The 17224-nt window shown below is 28.5% G+C and overlaps 1 protein-coding gene across 1 annotated transcript in view; it reads right to left on the reverse strand.

Annotated features, from left to right (window-relative positions):
* Positions 1-129: 129 nt before the first annotated feature.
* The window catches only part of LOC100572465 (G-protein coupled receptor GRL101-like), a gene marked incomplete at its 5' end in the record, with an annotated part of 30951 nt that continues 13856 nt past the window's right edge, over positions 130-17224 (reverse strand). The window contains 15 exons of the mRNA XM_029490031.1: positions 130-2095; positions 3462-3533; positions 3621-3692; positions 3752-3823; positions 3894-3965; positions 4483-4626; positions 4696-4770; positions 4852-4966; positions 5040-5162; positions 6374-6502; positions 7192-7314; positions 7748-7990; positions 13632-13775; positions 14970-15125; positions 15193-15291. Of these exons, the coding sequence (XP_029345891.1) occupies positions 1663-2095; positions 3462-3533; positions 3621-3692; positions 3752-3823; positions 3894-3965; positions 4483-4626; positions 4696-4770; positions 4852-4966; positions 5040-5162; positions 6374-6502; positions 7192-7314; positions 7748-7990; positions 13632-13775; positions 14970-15125; positions 15193-15291 (2072 nt within the window). The remainder of the gene's footprint in view (positions 2096-3461; positions 3534-3620; positions 3693-3751; positions 3824-3893; positions 3966-4482; positions 4627-4695; positions 4771-4851; positions 4967-5039; positions 5163-6373; positions 6503-7191; positions 7315-7747; positions 7991-13631; positions 13776-14969; positions 15126-15192; positions 15292-17224) is intronic.

Raw genomic sequence — 17224 nt, forward strand, 5'->3', positions numbered from 1 at the left:
TTGGAAGGTAAAAGAGAAATAACAAGGTAAATAGGTACTGAGGGTGCCTAAGGAATAAGGATCGAGCAAAATATGGTATGAATATTAATAAAAACCCCATTCGTTCATTGTTTGCCACCTTTTAAAAATTATTAGGCAACAAAATATGAAATTAAATACCATAAAAGGGATTACGTACTTTGTGGAATAGTGATTATATCTAATTTTCAAAAATGATAATCATTATAATTATTAACAACGTATAAATCGATTTTTTTTTATTTTTTACATGTTGGAGATCCGTTCGATTTTCATTAGAATAGTGACAATTTTCGCAATGTACGATAGAATCCTTCTTACCCACCAAACTCAAACGATGAACTAAGTGCATTTGAGTTGTTCAAATAGTTATTGACCACGAAGCACCACTGCGATTTGCGGGCTATACGGTACAGTGTATTGTGTATAACATTATACTATAATATACTTGCTGTATAACCCTAATTTGGCCAGCAAAAAATTAACAAACATAAATGATATATTGATGTATCTCGGTTTTAGTATACCTCAGTTCACGGACAAAAATCAGCATCGGCGTACCTCGGTTTGTTAACTAAATCGACCGAGATGGAGAATTCACCGGATCTGTTGTGGATCGGATATATAGCAATCGGTATAATTCCAAACTACTTTCTAAACTTTCATGATATCTCACAAACAATCTTCGAAACTTTCGTCAAGTATAGCTTTTGAATCTATAACCTACACAGTACACACATAAGGACATTATCTTTGGTTGTACATATTTAAAAGTAGCGATCAATATATTTATTATTTGAAAAAATCCCATAGCAATATATGGTGGTCGTGGTTCGGCTAGTCTATATCAATTTCTTCTGTACCTAACCAATAATTATAAAACAATATTATTTGATTTTTTTATGAGCCAAAACTAGATTCTCGTGTAAACTAGTTTCTATATCAACTTAGATATATAGGAGTTGAAAATGTATACTGAAATCACCCCCGAGTCTCAAAGAATCTATTGATATAACTTTTATTGAAATCAATTCAGTAGTTTCTGAGATTGGCGCGATCAAGCACACAATTACACAAACTCTTCGGCTTTATAATATATTAGTATATACTGTGTAGACAACAATGACGTATAACAATACCCTATTGGTTTTACCAAGTGTTTTTATTTTTACCTTTGCGTCTGATAAGTGATGACACTTTTCTAGTAGAAATAATACTAAATATTCAATTTCAAAGGAGATTTATGGGGTTAGACAACTTACTATAAATTAAGATAATATTTATACAGTAAAATAACTTTAATCCGGGTGATAACACTGATGATGTAAATCAGTTATGCACTTATGCGAGTATGCGACTGTTTATGTGATAACATTTTACTGCTCCAAAGCAAACGCCCATCCCCAGCACGTAGAAAATAATATCATGGAAAAAAATTATTAGAAACTCTAGCCAGCAATTATAATATGAAAACATATAGAACCAAATGAAAAAAATTCGTTTTGCCCTAACATCATCGTACCTAATTATTACATCTATATAAAAACCAATTATTCTTCAAGTCATGGGGAGGGCGTTCCTCAAACCTAACCTCCCTCAAATACACCACTGATAGACAATAATATATATATTATAATGAATATGTTAATTAACGTATTTTATAATAATGCTGTGCTTACCGGTTAACGTGAACACGGATAGCTCGCTGGAAAATGTGCTTATAAAACCAGCCACGTTGCACATGGAACTCCGTCGCCAGTCCGAGTCGTGGATAAAGTACACGCCCCGGTAGTACCAGTCGACCACGGCGATCACCAGCAGATACGAGCCCATCAGAAAGTCACCCAACGCCAAGTTGACGATGAGGAACGAGTGCACCTGGTTTGTGTGCTTGTACTTGGCCCGGAACACGATCACCAACAGGTTGGCGGTGATCGCGACCACGGCCAGTATCCAAATGCACACCCGCAACACGATATTGGACATCAGGTCCTCGCACGAGCTGAACTCGTCGGGCAGCGGATCGCACTGTTTCACGTACCGGGCCAAGCAGCAAAAACGAAACTCGTCGGTAAACCTGCATGCATGCCGTAGGCTATTATTATGGGTGTGTATAATATATAGGTACCTACTGAAAGTAACTAACTCAAAATATGCAATTTATTCAGGTGGGTGGTTTTTTAAGCTTTTGGCATTATTTCCATTGACAGCAACTAGCAAGTATGTTACTTTGAATTCAAAATATTATCGTGTTTGGAAATATATTTTTGAAAATCGATGTGATTTATAAAATTTTTTTTTCATTTTCCTATGAATACTTACAAACTATCTTTTTTTTAGACGTATTTTACTTTTTTCTAGAATATTATGACCGCCTTATTTCGTTAAAATATATTTTGTCGATACTCTCTTTATATTATTATGTATAATATTCATTATTAATTGGTAATATTATAATCATGAATCATCATAATATTACCTATACACCGTATTAAAGTAATATTATAACACGCATTGTAATAAAATACTTAGTTAAAACAATTATACGACGTGATAAAAGCTAAAATAATTCATTCAACCATTTGTCTGGAACTCATTATTTATATTATTTTACTTAGGTAATAAAACAAGACCATCTGTCTTGAAAATATTATATTTGATAATGGCTATATTTCAATGTATATTCATAGACGATATATCATCGCAGGTATATATATATATATTATATATACGAAATATTATATATTTATATCCAGCTTTTGTCTCGGTGCAAAATTTTAATAATTGATGGTTTTACAATTTATTATAAAAAAATTCACTAAATAGTGTCACTATAAAAAAAGAGGCAAATGTGAATTCGTAGGTACCTACTATAAACAACTAATATATTAAAATTCAAAATGTTTGAATTATGGCCCTTCAGCATTGGCAATCCGATGAATATGAGACTCGTGTGAAATAACTCATATTATAATGAGGATATACATTTTTTTTTATTCTGAGTTTTAATTTACATAATATATATGCTCATCACCTTACACATTTAAAAGTATTAGACTTGACGTGAATAAATTTTTCACATAACTTGTTATATTTCTACGTGATCACATTTTTTTTTATGAATCATTGCGTAATGTGGATAATAACGTGACAATAATGTAGGACGTCCAATTCCGTCAAATAATATTTTTATGATTCTTCTATTTTATTCTCTGTTTTTTTGTTTAAGTTAATAAGCTGTTCGTTTCTGGTCTTTAGAATAATTAAATAATTGTTATTTTATTAGGTACCATTGTTGTTGTTATTATTATTATTATTATTATTATTATTATTATTATTATTATTATTATTATTATTATTATTATTATTATTATTATTATTATTATTATTATTATTATTATTAAACATCAAAATTATACAGAAACGCCGAATTATTGACTCACAGTGTTTCGAGTAACGGCATGGTGAAAAAAACGTTCTTGTCTATGACTCTCAATTGATTATTCTTAAGGTTTCTGTACAACAAATATAAAAGCTTTTTGTTAAGAATTAAGTTTCACGTTGGAAATATAAAGTTTGGCAGTAAATAATATTATACTCACAAAAATACAACTTGGGGCATCCCGCGAAACGTGCCGTCCCGTATATGAGTGAGCGAGTTATGTGATAGGTCTCTAAAATAACGAATTACTGGTGAATCCACTAAATAAAAACAACGAATTTAGATACTAACAAACTTTTTAACGATCTAAGACCAACGAAAGCCTCCGTTTCTATATCCGTAATGTTCTGATGGCTCAAGTCACTGTATTACATCAAAACTGCATTATTTATTTAGCTGTAAAATGGATTTCTAATAGGTAGGAGGTACTCACAGTGTAGTCAAAGAAGATAGACCCTGAAATGCCATTGAGCTCAACTTGTAGATATTGTTCCCTTGTAAGTGTCTAAAAACATATGGTATGCCGAGTTACTTTATATTAAAACCAGTAAAACCTCTAGCTGTTTACGAAACATTCCTCAATTATTAACGATAGTTACATTCTCAATAACATTTTTATTTCTCTAGGGTGTCTGTTTTATTAAAGATTGGTTATGTATTTACAGGTTATTCAACTTTTAGCGTTTTAAAAATAACACTCGTGGTAAATAATTCGTGAAATACGATTATTACACAATACACTAACCACATAAACAATAATTAATAAAATAGAACTTAAACAGTTTTATTTTGTTTAAAATAAACTTTGAGTGCTTAATTTTAATTATCTTAATGATAGTTAAAACATTAAACTTAATATAAAGTTATGTATAATATAATTAATTTTAAGTTTGTTAATTATTATAATTATATAAAACGGGTAAAGTAAACATTAGTTTTCGTCTATTATCTAGGTTGGCGATGCTGGACTAACCGAACAATGTTTTATCAAAATACTCTAATAAATAATTAATTAATCTCACAATCCCGTCAGCTGACCAAGTCCCAAAAACGAACAATTTCGCAAAATCGTTATTTCGTTATGTTGTAAGTTCAATGTTTTCAAACGCCAAAGCGTGGAAAACACTAATGGCTCCAAATGTTTTATTGAGTTATTCATCAGGTCTCTATAAAATTAAAATGTTTACTCGCGTTATGTTACAATATTTCTATACATCAAATCAATATTTACTTACAAATAAACCAAGCGATCCAAATGTTCAAATGTATTTTCATGAAGGCCCTCGGAAAAATTATTACCACCCAAATGACTATAAATATTAAAGAGGATTATATTGTTTTATTTTTCACTACCGTGTTTCATTTAAATATTTTATCGAATGTGTACTTACAAAAAGGTGATTTCTTTTTCGACATCGTACGGAAATTGATCAAGACCGTGACCGGTACAATTTATATGGACATCTTGGCACTGACAACCAGATGCTATATCCGAACACATGAAATCTGAAATCCATTGTCATGATGAATTCAATATATTTACTATTCAATACACACTGCAATTGTATCGAAATCTTACAACAATTATTGTCTTCGTCGTCCCAAGTCAAATCACAATCCAATTGCCCGTCGCACACCATAGACTGATGAATACAAGGCCCCCGATGACATTTGAATTCATTTTCAGCACATTTAGAATCGACTAAGATACCGTACAAACCAAAATCAACTTTTGTTTACAAGACAATGATACCTATACACTATACAATCTCGACAACTTGAAATTTAATGAATCAAAATTCGTTTTAATTTGAATATTTTGTCTCTATTTACTTCAAGTTATTGAGATTCTTCTATAAAAGTAAATTAAATTTTATTTGTTGTTATAAGAAATACCTAGATATTCAAATTCGCTTGATTATGTAACAACAATTAGAGTAAAAGAATCATTATCTACAAATTTAAAACGTCCTCGTTAAATTCCAAACGAGCGATTAGTTTATATTTGTTATACAAATATTGATAACCACTCCTGGTCTGTTTTTTTTAGTATACTCCAATAAGAAAAAAATAAACAAATAACAGTTTATCGGTTTATAAAAAAAATTGGGCCAGAATTGGGCATACCTGACTAACACATGGATTTTTGGTGGCAAAGAGCTACCCTCCTGAATGTCAATCATGTGGCACCACTGCACCAGTGCACCCCTCTAGTGATCAATCGTATGTTTAACCCGTTAACGAATGACGACAATTTGAAGAACACAGAGAAAAACTAAAAATAAGTCGTCTTATTACAGAACGTTTATTTCTAGATTCGGTTAGGTTAGGTTTCGGAGAATGAAAATAATACCATTCGGTTTTTTAAGCAAACCCAAATACTTACCTAATGAATTATAGGTAACTATATATTTTTATCTATTAATGTATTTAATTTATATTATAATTGTTCTATAATTATTTTACTATTATTATTATTATTATTATTATTATTATTATTATTATCATATCATACAACTAACCAATCTTATATTGTAAAAATGTAACAATATATACTTAAATTAGATTTTAATTTCTTATTACTTAAACACAACATTTTAATATCTTTAATTTTGTAAGAAAGTGTTTGTACAGTGTATATGTAGTGTTAATTGTTATTGTCCTAGTCGTCGAAACCAAATTAATTTATGACCAATAAAAAAAAAACCTAACAATAACAAAATTAACTCTATACTTCAACTCCAATAAATGTTCGTCTTGCACTTATTCACTTATTTAATAAAATATAAATTCTACATAGTCCAAAACGTAATGATTATTAGCTGTGGTTACTGGTTATGTTACTTTGAAATATACATGATAGTTAATATTAGGTATACCTGACGATAAAAAAAAGGTTTACATTTAACATACCGCAATTTCTTAGGTGCGACTTGTCTACACAACCCATTTGTTCTTCTCGATATTTTTTACATTTATACTCTAAAGGAATACATTGACCACTATCACATCGGAACTCGTCAGCTTTGCATAATCTATAATCTGTCACAAAAAGAATTTTTTTTTTTTTGATCATATAGGTATGCTCTATATTTGCTAAAAAAATAAGATAAATCTATTAAGTGTACAAAAGTGTGTACAAGATTAACAACAACAATTTTCAATTAAATAAAAACTGTTTTTTGATTTTTAATTGTTAAAATTGTACAATATATTATGTATAATTTAGACATAATAATAAAATACAAATGTTAGTTTTACGATCAAAAAACATAGTTTTATCGTATACTACCATAAACAATAAAAAATAATGAGTAAATACAACTAAAGTATAATATAGGATTTTAATTTCAAAAGTCAACAACTTAATGATTCATAAATTAAATTGTACCAACTACCAACGTTTCACCATATAATATTTTTCTCCCAAACGAATTTAATGAAAATAAGACTTGGATAAATATGTTATGTTAAGTTATTTTTTGTATATAACTATATATGTATAGTTATTGTTTGCTTTAATAGAAGCCACTGTACAATATTATTGATCTATTGGGTGCAAGCCTGTACCTCATAAATAAATAAATATAAAACATTATAATATAATATTAACTAAGAATTAATCATCGACAATATTACAGTATTACACAGTGTCACAGTGGTATTTAGTTCTAGGTTTACAAACTTTTTTTAATATTTTCTACGTAAATTCGTACGAAATAGAAATTTACCGCAGTTTTTCTCGTCAGAACCGTCCATACAATCGACCCTATAATCACACCATTTTTCCATTGGCACGCACTGTTTGCCAATCTTGCACCTCGACCAGTTTTCACCGGGACACGGTACGGACGCTAAAATCATTAATAAATAATACACCACTGTAATATTAACGGAAGCGTTGTGTAAATACTAAATTTACACCAATGATTAAATATATATATATATTATTATTAATTTCAAAATACGCACTATTTAAAGAAGAGGGATATACAAGAATATAACAATTTTTAATTTTTTTATTAATAAGGTTATAATTAAAAGGGATTCACTAAAATAATTTTAAAAAAAGAGTTACTTCGTCCCTCACCTTCAATTCAAGCATTTTAACTTAGAGTGTATGATTACGATATGTATAGCACGCATTATTGACTTTATAATCTAACATTTATCCTCAAAATATATTCACATCTCTGTCAAATCTAGTGATTCATTAATCAACCCCTATTTAGTGTGGTCGCGTACGTGAAAAGTATTTTATAACTTGTACCCACAGTAGTTACTTACCGCATCCGATTTCGTCACTCTTATCCCAACAGTCGGTACGGCCGTCGCAGCGGTTCTCGGATTTCACACATTCGCCACTAGCACACCGGAACTGTTCTTCACCACAGGGTAACGAAACTTCGCAATCCGTTTCATCGTCACCGTCTAAACATTCCGCTTTGTAGTTACAACGGTGTTTAAACGGTAACCATCTCCCGTCATGACACCGGAAAAATTCGTCGTTTAAATGCGAATTTGGCTTGTCTGTGAAAAACCGATACTTTACTTTTATTTTTATCTATTTTAATTTGATCACGCTACACTCAAGTGACTTGAACACATTAAACAGTAAAATTAGTTGGTGAAATGTATAAAATAATTAAATATGTCGTGAATACGTGATACAATGTAATAAGTAAACACATTTTTCATACCGAAAAATAATCGTACTATTATGAAAGTTAAATACGTTAAATTTGTATTTGTTTTTTTTTTCGATAAATCATTACGGTAGGTAGTCAATAAACGGAGTGATAAATGACTGCTGTGCCGACTAAACGGTTACACGACTCATCTTTAGTAGGTAAATAAATTCGGAAAAACCATAAAAAAAACCATCAATTCCATGTAGGTACGACATATTATGCAATAATATTTTATTTTTATTCAATCTCATGTTCAACCTATAACGATAGCCGCTAATATAGATTAATTGTCAATCTGTTTAATTTATTGTTAACAAACCAACCACAAAAACACATTGATAAATCGTGTTAAATAATGTATTGTGTCGATAACAGTCGATAGCTAATGGGTAGGTACCTATGTCAAAATCAGATCAGTCTCTTTAGATTTCTTTTCAAAGTACTTATACCGTCCTGCACACAAAAAAATTTATGCAATAGTTCAATTTGCAGTGATGTGGGTTATGTGGGTATATAGGTCACGATAAACCAAAATACAGGCAATAATAATATATTATGTTAGTAAATAATATTGTATTATTGTACACCTATAGCCTATAGGTACTATTTACCTGCAAGTATTTTTAATAAATATTGTACAAATAAATATGTATATATCTGTATTCTACAATGGCACCTACGTAACCTACGTCATCTGAATTTATTTAATTTACTTAATCAAGGAACATTGTTATATATTGTTACGTACAGCTAAAAATTATAAATATAATGCACAATATGTTCTGATAATAAAAGTTTGTTTAGTGCCCAATGATTGAGAAGCAAGCAGCTATTCGTATACTTGACGTATGTTTCTCCAGGTCACATACGGAAAATCGATTTACCCAGTGAACCGATGTCAAACGAATTCTGAGTAGGGGTGAACAAATTCAAACTAATTAAGTACTAAATAACAGAAAAAACAAATTTGCAAAAAGTCGATTTTGGGTAGCTGGGGAAACGTACGTGTAAACCTAACCTAATTATAATAGTATAATTTGAACAATGGATTTTATTGATCTTTTCTCACAAAAATACAACACTATATACTCCAAGATTAAAATTAATAATATTTACAATGTAAAACATGGATAACTATTGGGACATTTAACCCTCTATTTAAGAACTTCATATAATAATTGATTCATTTACTCTCATTAATAACAACAATGCTTTTGTGATGGTACAATTTTTTATGTTTTGGTAACTTATAATTTACAATAAATCATTTTGCTGGTGCTGTATGATATAATTTTTGAACGCAATACAATAGCATTTTTATTTTCTTTGGAAAGATCATCAGTCATGTTTGCGTTGGCATGATAATACAAGCTTTTATTTAATATTAATCTATACTAAATATAGTTTTTTCATTATATTTTTTATTTTTGATGAGAAAGTGTATTCATTAATATTGGATGGCTCATTCCGTTAAACTAAGCCAAACATAGATTTAATATCAACAATATCTTGAATTCATATTATCAAAGGACAAGAAATTCCTAGTGTTCTATTTTATCAAGCTGAGCAGTTTAGTAAACATATGCTGCCGATTAGTGTACCACTTTCACCAGTGCAGTTGCAAGTTGCAACGAACAGAAAATAATTTCAATTCAATGCGATCACCCGTTATTATTTTAATTAAGTTTATTATGTATTAATTTAATACATTTTATATAAACATTAATGTTTGATTCTTTTGTCCCCGGAAAAATAATTCAATATTGGAATTCGAAATGGAATAGTATATGAATTTAATCAAGACCAGTCACTCGACTTACTTCAACGTATATAATTGTGGGTGTATGTGTGTTTTTTAAAATGTTTGTATTTACTTTAAAAAATATAATTCCTAAGGGCTTTGCATTTCAAACATACCTTGAATTTAACATAACTTAAATAAGTAATGGTTGCATTATGGTGACAATACTTAATTTGCATTCTTGATTCATCATAACTGCAAAGCCTTGATAACGTATATTATATTAGGTAAATAGAGAAGGTCATAATTTAAATTGTTTCTTTTGTCAATAAATACATAAAATAAACTGACATTATATAAGTTTTAAATCATTTTATAATATATATTATTATAAATATATTACTATGATTGATTTTCATCACATACGACATACTTAATATTTCTATGATTAATGTAAAATATTTCACAATTTTAAATATTTCTGAAGGAAAATGTATTGTCACTCACTTAATGTAAGGAATTAAAATATGTATTATGTATATATTTATTTGAACGATTGTTTGTAGCCCTAACTAATAAGAACCACTCGTCACCTTAAATGGTATTATAACGCTTGATTAAGCCACATCAGAGCTATATTTATTACGGTTATCTAACGGCCGGAGATATCCATTACAAGTGAAAGATCATAACTAATAATTAATAAGGATCACAATAGCACGGAGATTCGCTAAAATCCATTCCAGCGAAAGCGTCGTAACCACCGACTTAATGTTCAGTTAATAAAAAACCAACCCCAGACTCTTCCACTCGTTGCGTGTGACACTGTGAAACTAACCATACCTCTATACACGATAAGACATCCAGGCAAAAACGGACTCATACACCTATAACTATTAAAATTTAATTGAAAACCATTAATTATAGATAAGACAAGATGCGGAAATATTCCATTTCAATTTTTTTACTGTAAGTTCTAATTTAAAAATATTTTCTTATGCCTGGTCGACATTCTGATTGATGAACATGGTATCTGAAAACACATTGTTGTTAATATCCCTTTAAATAGGCTTGCGCAGAACTTTTTTTTTTTTTTTTTTTTTTTTTTTTTATTTTTTTATTTGAGTTAAACAATCTATACAAATTATGTATAATAAGCTTAAGTGTTAACAAATTAAGATAACAGCCAGAAAAAATATGAAGGAGAAGCCACCCACTGGTGACACTCCAGGTCAGAGTCGAACATGGTATCTGAAAACACATTGTTGTTAATATCCCTTTAAATAGGCTTGCGCAGAACTTATAAATAAAAACGAGATAATAATGGAAATTTAAATTAAAAATGATTCAAAGTAAACATTTACAGCCACCTTATTCAATTGGTCTTTATTTTCATTTAATACAGTTTTTTTATTATTATTATTATCCTTTCTATATAGTTTCTACCTATATAATATAATATACAATGCATTATGTCTTACGATAATACATTTAGTGTATACATCTTGATTCTTTTTCTCCTGCTAAAATACATTGAATATTGGAATCCCTTTATTGATCAGCCAACAATGTAAAACACTGTGTAAAATCAAAATTTCTTTCGAAATAGTTACTGACGATAGGATTTATTTACTCGGAAAATAAAGAAGTATCAGATATTATAGGTACGTAGTAAAAAAATCACTATCTAAAATAACTAAAAGTAATATTACACACATTTTTTTTTTGTGTGATAGCTGTAATTCAAGGTTCTGAATGAAAGCAAAAATGTAATGAATTTTCAATAAAAAGGCTATTTTTTAAAACATTTTTTTTTAATATATCCCCAAGGCCTGAAGTTGTTTTCAAAATTTAAAAAAATTATAATATGTAGGTATCTATATTTAAGTGGGAATAACTGGTGGTGTTCAACCATATATTAAATACAAATAAATAAAACTCTTCCACCATATTTCTATCTTATATAATATTTTGAAAATTTGCAATTTTAATTTTGATTATCTGAACATTAAATGTGGAATTTAATGTTTAGCCTACATTAGCGTAAAATTCATAGAACTTGGCTGGACAGATTTTTTATAAACATTTAAAGTACAAATATATTAATTATCCAACAATCATTTCGGTATTATAAAAAAGAAAACTATATACATGCCCGATTTTTTAATGCTTTTTAAAGGCATTTTTAATGAAAAATTAAAAACAATTTAAATTCCTTTTCGATGTAATTTACAAGTGGTCCCGTGACAATGCCATTGTTTGTATTTATTAGTTGTTCTGCAATTACGAAATAATATAGAAAAACGGTTGTGCGCTGGAAAGAACCGTACAGAAGACTATTGTAGGCATGCACTATGCCGTTCCCTTTTACTCAAAATAATAATAACCGCTTTATTTGTTCAATAGCGGACTTAATTCTATGAATTCAGTTTCTTATATCATAACATTTTTTTTTTTTTTTTTTTTTTTTTTATTTGAAGAAATCTACAATCTATACATGCTTTTTGTACAATAAGTAGGTTTGATATATGAAAGGTAAAATATGATATGAGTAGTTAGATTAGGGAAGATACCCAGTGGTAAGACCCTGTAATATCATAACATAAAAAAATTATAATAATATCAGTCTTAAAAAGCTAATAACTTTTTTAACAAATGCGTGAAATATAAAAATAGTTCTATAATATTATGCATATATATATATAGTTGTGAACGAGTTTGAAGTTGATTTATCCACTTAACTCTTTTTTTCACTTATTTTAATAAGTGTTTATAGAATTCTCTTAGTCTATTTTTTTTATATTTATTCAATAAAATTTGGAATTTTGGATTTCAAAACTTAAAATTTTAATACAATAATATAATTAAATTATATAATAATTATATATAATACAATTAATTAATACAATTAGCAAATATAATTAATAATGTAATATATATTACATATATGTATATTACATTATTAATTCTAACCATATATTTTTAGAAATATAAATCTAAAAAACAATTCCACATGACCACATATCATAGTTTAATAATTTGAATACATAAGATATTATAATAAACTAATATCAAAAGGTATACTTTTATAATAAATATAGGCACATATTATTTTTTTTTAAATATGGATGAGATTAAATAATTTTTCTGAATGTCTTAATATTCTGCATATTTGCATATACGCATTAAATATTTGATAAGTTTCAAGGCAGAAATAATCAACATTAGAACTAACATAATAGGTATATGGTAATAGTTTATATTTCAGTACAATCGTGTACAATACTACAATCAATATCGAATTTCTTATTTTAAAAAGACATAGTATTCATTATAATAATGGATAAAATATCAAGTTTTATATTACATTATTATAATTAAAACTTCAATGAGTTCAAATATCAATTCTTAAAATATAGTATATCATTAAGAAGAAATAAAATGTAATGTATCACCTAATACCTAATGGCTAATTCATTATATTATATTATTTTATGCATTTAAATTATTTTTTATGGTTATTCGGAAAGTATATCTAAAACTATAGGCACCAACTAAACAAACTAAGTACAATTAATAAGCATATTAATTGTTAATTAAATCACAGTGTGAAAAATCGTAGTTATTGATGTATTGCATGACATTATACCGTACTCCAGAAAATGATTACCAAAAAATCATTCAATACTGTAATTATATCGGCGGAATCTCCCTTAAAAGTCTAAATGTCATAACTCACCACAACCGAATTCGTCCGAAATTGAAAATCCATTAAAGCAGTCATTTTGCCCATCACAAATATATTTTTGGCGTATGCAACGCGAAGGATTTCCCCCGGGCATCCAACAACTGAGCGTTGATCCTGTTGTGCACACAATTACATCTGTAAATCAAATACAATAATTCAAACTTATAATTTGTTTTAATAATTACTATCAAATCCACGGTAAATAATAAAGACAATCTAAACACGCTATATTTTACAAGTTCGCCCGTTAGATGTAACACGCTGTTTCGTTAAATTAGATTTCGTTATACCATAACCTAGAATATACTGATGGCTTTACGTAGAACTACTCCCTACCATAATTCCACTCTTAAGGCATCAAAAATTACGTCTAGCCTGCAGCATTTTTAAATTAAAATAGAATGAAATATAAACTTTAAACACTTAAGCTGTATATTATATATATATTGATAATTTTTTGAAAAAATAAAATTTAATAGACTGGGTTGAAACTTTGAACTTATAACGTAAGTTGGTACACGTGTTGAGTATCTCGAATTCATATAATTAATATTTATTTATTTCTGATTTTTCTCTTTCGAATTTAAACTTTTTGTTTTTACTAAAATAAAGAAATTAATTTTCAGAATCTATGTACCTAATGTTATATAAATGTAGAAAATACACAGATAGGTATAACATTTCTATAATATTCTTCTTTTTTCTATACAAGGCCTCAACTACAAAGGTCATTGGCTACGGTTTGTGTATTACATGAAACTAATATAAAAGTTTAGGTATGTAGGTAATCAGGTAAATACATAAAAAGTATACAATATTCTTGTACAATAATTTGTTTTACTTTATTTAATATTATAATGACGCTTTTTACTTGTTATCAACTCCTTACGTGAATTATCAAAAATAAAAATACAGTCAATATGAAGAACAAAGTACCTATAGGTAACCTGCAGAGATACCATTAGATACCATTAACCGAACAACAAGCGAATACCAATCGCACACAAAAATATGTAACTACCGATAGGCTATTATAGGTACACTACCTAAATAATAAATAGACCAACAATGTACACATGAATTCCGGCGTATTTACGAGTATCTGCAGTAGCCGATTTAAGCCTTTTAAATTAAATTTACCATATAGGTATTACTTAAACTGCAGCCTCCCGCTCACGTCAATAGTATCAGTATATCACAATTCACAGCTAGTGGGACTTAATTATTAATTAAGTATTTGACTAACCAATAATCATACTCTAGTTGAAACAATTAACGATTACGTTTAAAGCAATAAGCAATATAAGCAATAAGCATCATATAATATACCATCGGTTTTATTATAAAACTTCGTGCAATTCAACTCATCGGCACAATTTCCATCGATACTTGGCAAGCAATCGCATAGTCCGTCACATACATTGGCGTCGTTAATACATCTTCCGTTTGGGCACTGAAACTTGTTCCCCGCACACGAAGCGTTACCTGTTTATAAAAGGACCAACATAATATATAAATATGCTATGTCAAAAAAAGTTTTAATAATTATTACACAATAATTCGTCAGCATGATTGTCTGCACATTCTGGCCATCCGTCACACCAAAACGTCGAGTGTACCGAATGACTCCCGCCACACTTAATAAAATCACCTAGAATTCATGGAAATGGTATAGTCAGCCACGAACATCGACAAGTGCAATTAGTTTTAATTCATATTATTCGTAAAAATACAAAAAACAAAACGAATCTCATAATGATATTATAATAGTATGCTGTAGTTGTGTGTCATTGAAAATAAGACATAAAGTCGCACGGTTACGTATAATAGTAACATCAAAATCTCAGAAAAAATACATTTATACATGTCACAGTTTATGGTCACTCTCCTATAATAATAAAGTTAAAGCATTAAATCAATGAAACGATTTTTATGTGCACTACTAAATATTTCTTACTATATGATCTAATCACAATAAACCATTATTTTCTATTACATATATATACAATCAAAAATATTAATCTGTTGGCTTTCGTTCGGAAACTATTTAAACCACCGCAAAATCAAAGAAAAACAATACAAGATTAAATCGATTTTATCATAAATTGTATTCATTGTGTTATATACTTAAATTAAAATCACTGTATTATATATAAAACTATAAAATAATTGTAAGAGTAATAGGAGGGTAGGTAATAATTTAATAGTACCTACTAAATGATGAGGCACTCAATTATTAATGTCATACCACAATTTTCAGTAATAACAATATTACAATAAGAATATGTTATTACTGTAATAAATAATCATATTCTAAATATAAAAATATGAATGTATTTTTTATCATTGTTAAATGTACTGTAATACTTACTTATACATTTTATTTAAATTTAAATTTCACATTCTACACGATGTGTCGGTATCGACTTATAAATTAATAAAAGCTATAGATTAAGTGGCTAGTGGCTTGACTACTAACAGTTACGCAACGTGACTGAGAGTAAGCAACGACCGCTGCCGCTAGTTCCCGAATGGGTGACCACCCGGGTTCATAGTTGCAAACACATTGTCACACATACACGATACACTTGTGCTTACCTATCGTAATAACCTATCGTAACAACCGTAACAACCTTACCAACCATATATAACCCATAATCCCTACAATAGCTAATGGTCATAGTGGCCGGGCTTAAGTCTAAAAAAAAAAAAAGGTGGGTAAGTGGATGTCGCTCTGCTGTACAGTAGGTTACAAGTGGGTCACTGTATAATGGATAGTATTAAATTTGAATTCAATGATATAATATCACTGTATAAGAAAAACGATTCTGAAAGGAGACGGTTTGTCAGTCTAGATATTAGACATACACATATTATAGCTGGTATACTTATCTATAGTATTATTGATAATTTTCAAATTAATCATATCACAATATCCATTAGGTAACGCGTTATACATCAACAAAAAACCGTGGTACTATCATAGATATATAATAGTATACTTTAGGAATTTCAAGTACCCACAAATAATATTATACAATCACAACAAAATAACTAAAATAGTTATTCCAGGTTTTTTAATATGTAATTTCGTCCAAATTTGAACTTAAAATTATTATAAAAATAAACTGTGCTTAATAATATTTATTTCTTAGAATTTTTGGTAACAGAATTAAATATTTACGTGGAATCTTGTTTTAAATTTTCAATCCTTAGATAATATAAAAGTTGAACATTTTATAAATTTTTAACTACAAAATAATTATTCAATTTTAAATTTGATAAATTTTGTCAACATTTTAACTTCAAATGCTTATAAAAAAAAAATTGTGCCTATGTATTTGTAATATTTTTCAACTGCTATTGTAACAATGTATCAGGAGCCCTGTATTAATTTTTTACACTTTTTGGCTCAATAGATAAAACTTTATTGATATTTATAGAAAAGAAAACTAAAAAAATTGAAAACTTACAATATCCGTAAACAGCTCAAAAAGAGTCAAATTATTTTCAAAATTTTATCGTATATATAAAATTCTAATATAAACATTCAGAAAAATTTTCAAGTTTCTACAGTCTTTCGT

Source organism: Acyrthosiphon pisum, chromosome A2, assembly GCF_005508785.2.
Source record: "Acyrthosiphon pisum isolate AL4f chromosome A2, pea_aphid_22Mar2018_4r6ur, whole genome shotgun sequence".
In the NCBI taxonomy this organism is placed as follows: domain Eukaryota; kingdom Metazoa; phylum Arthropoda; class Insecta; order Hemiptera; family Aphididae; genus Acyrthosiphon; species Acyrthosiphon pisum.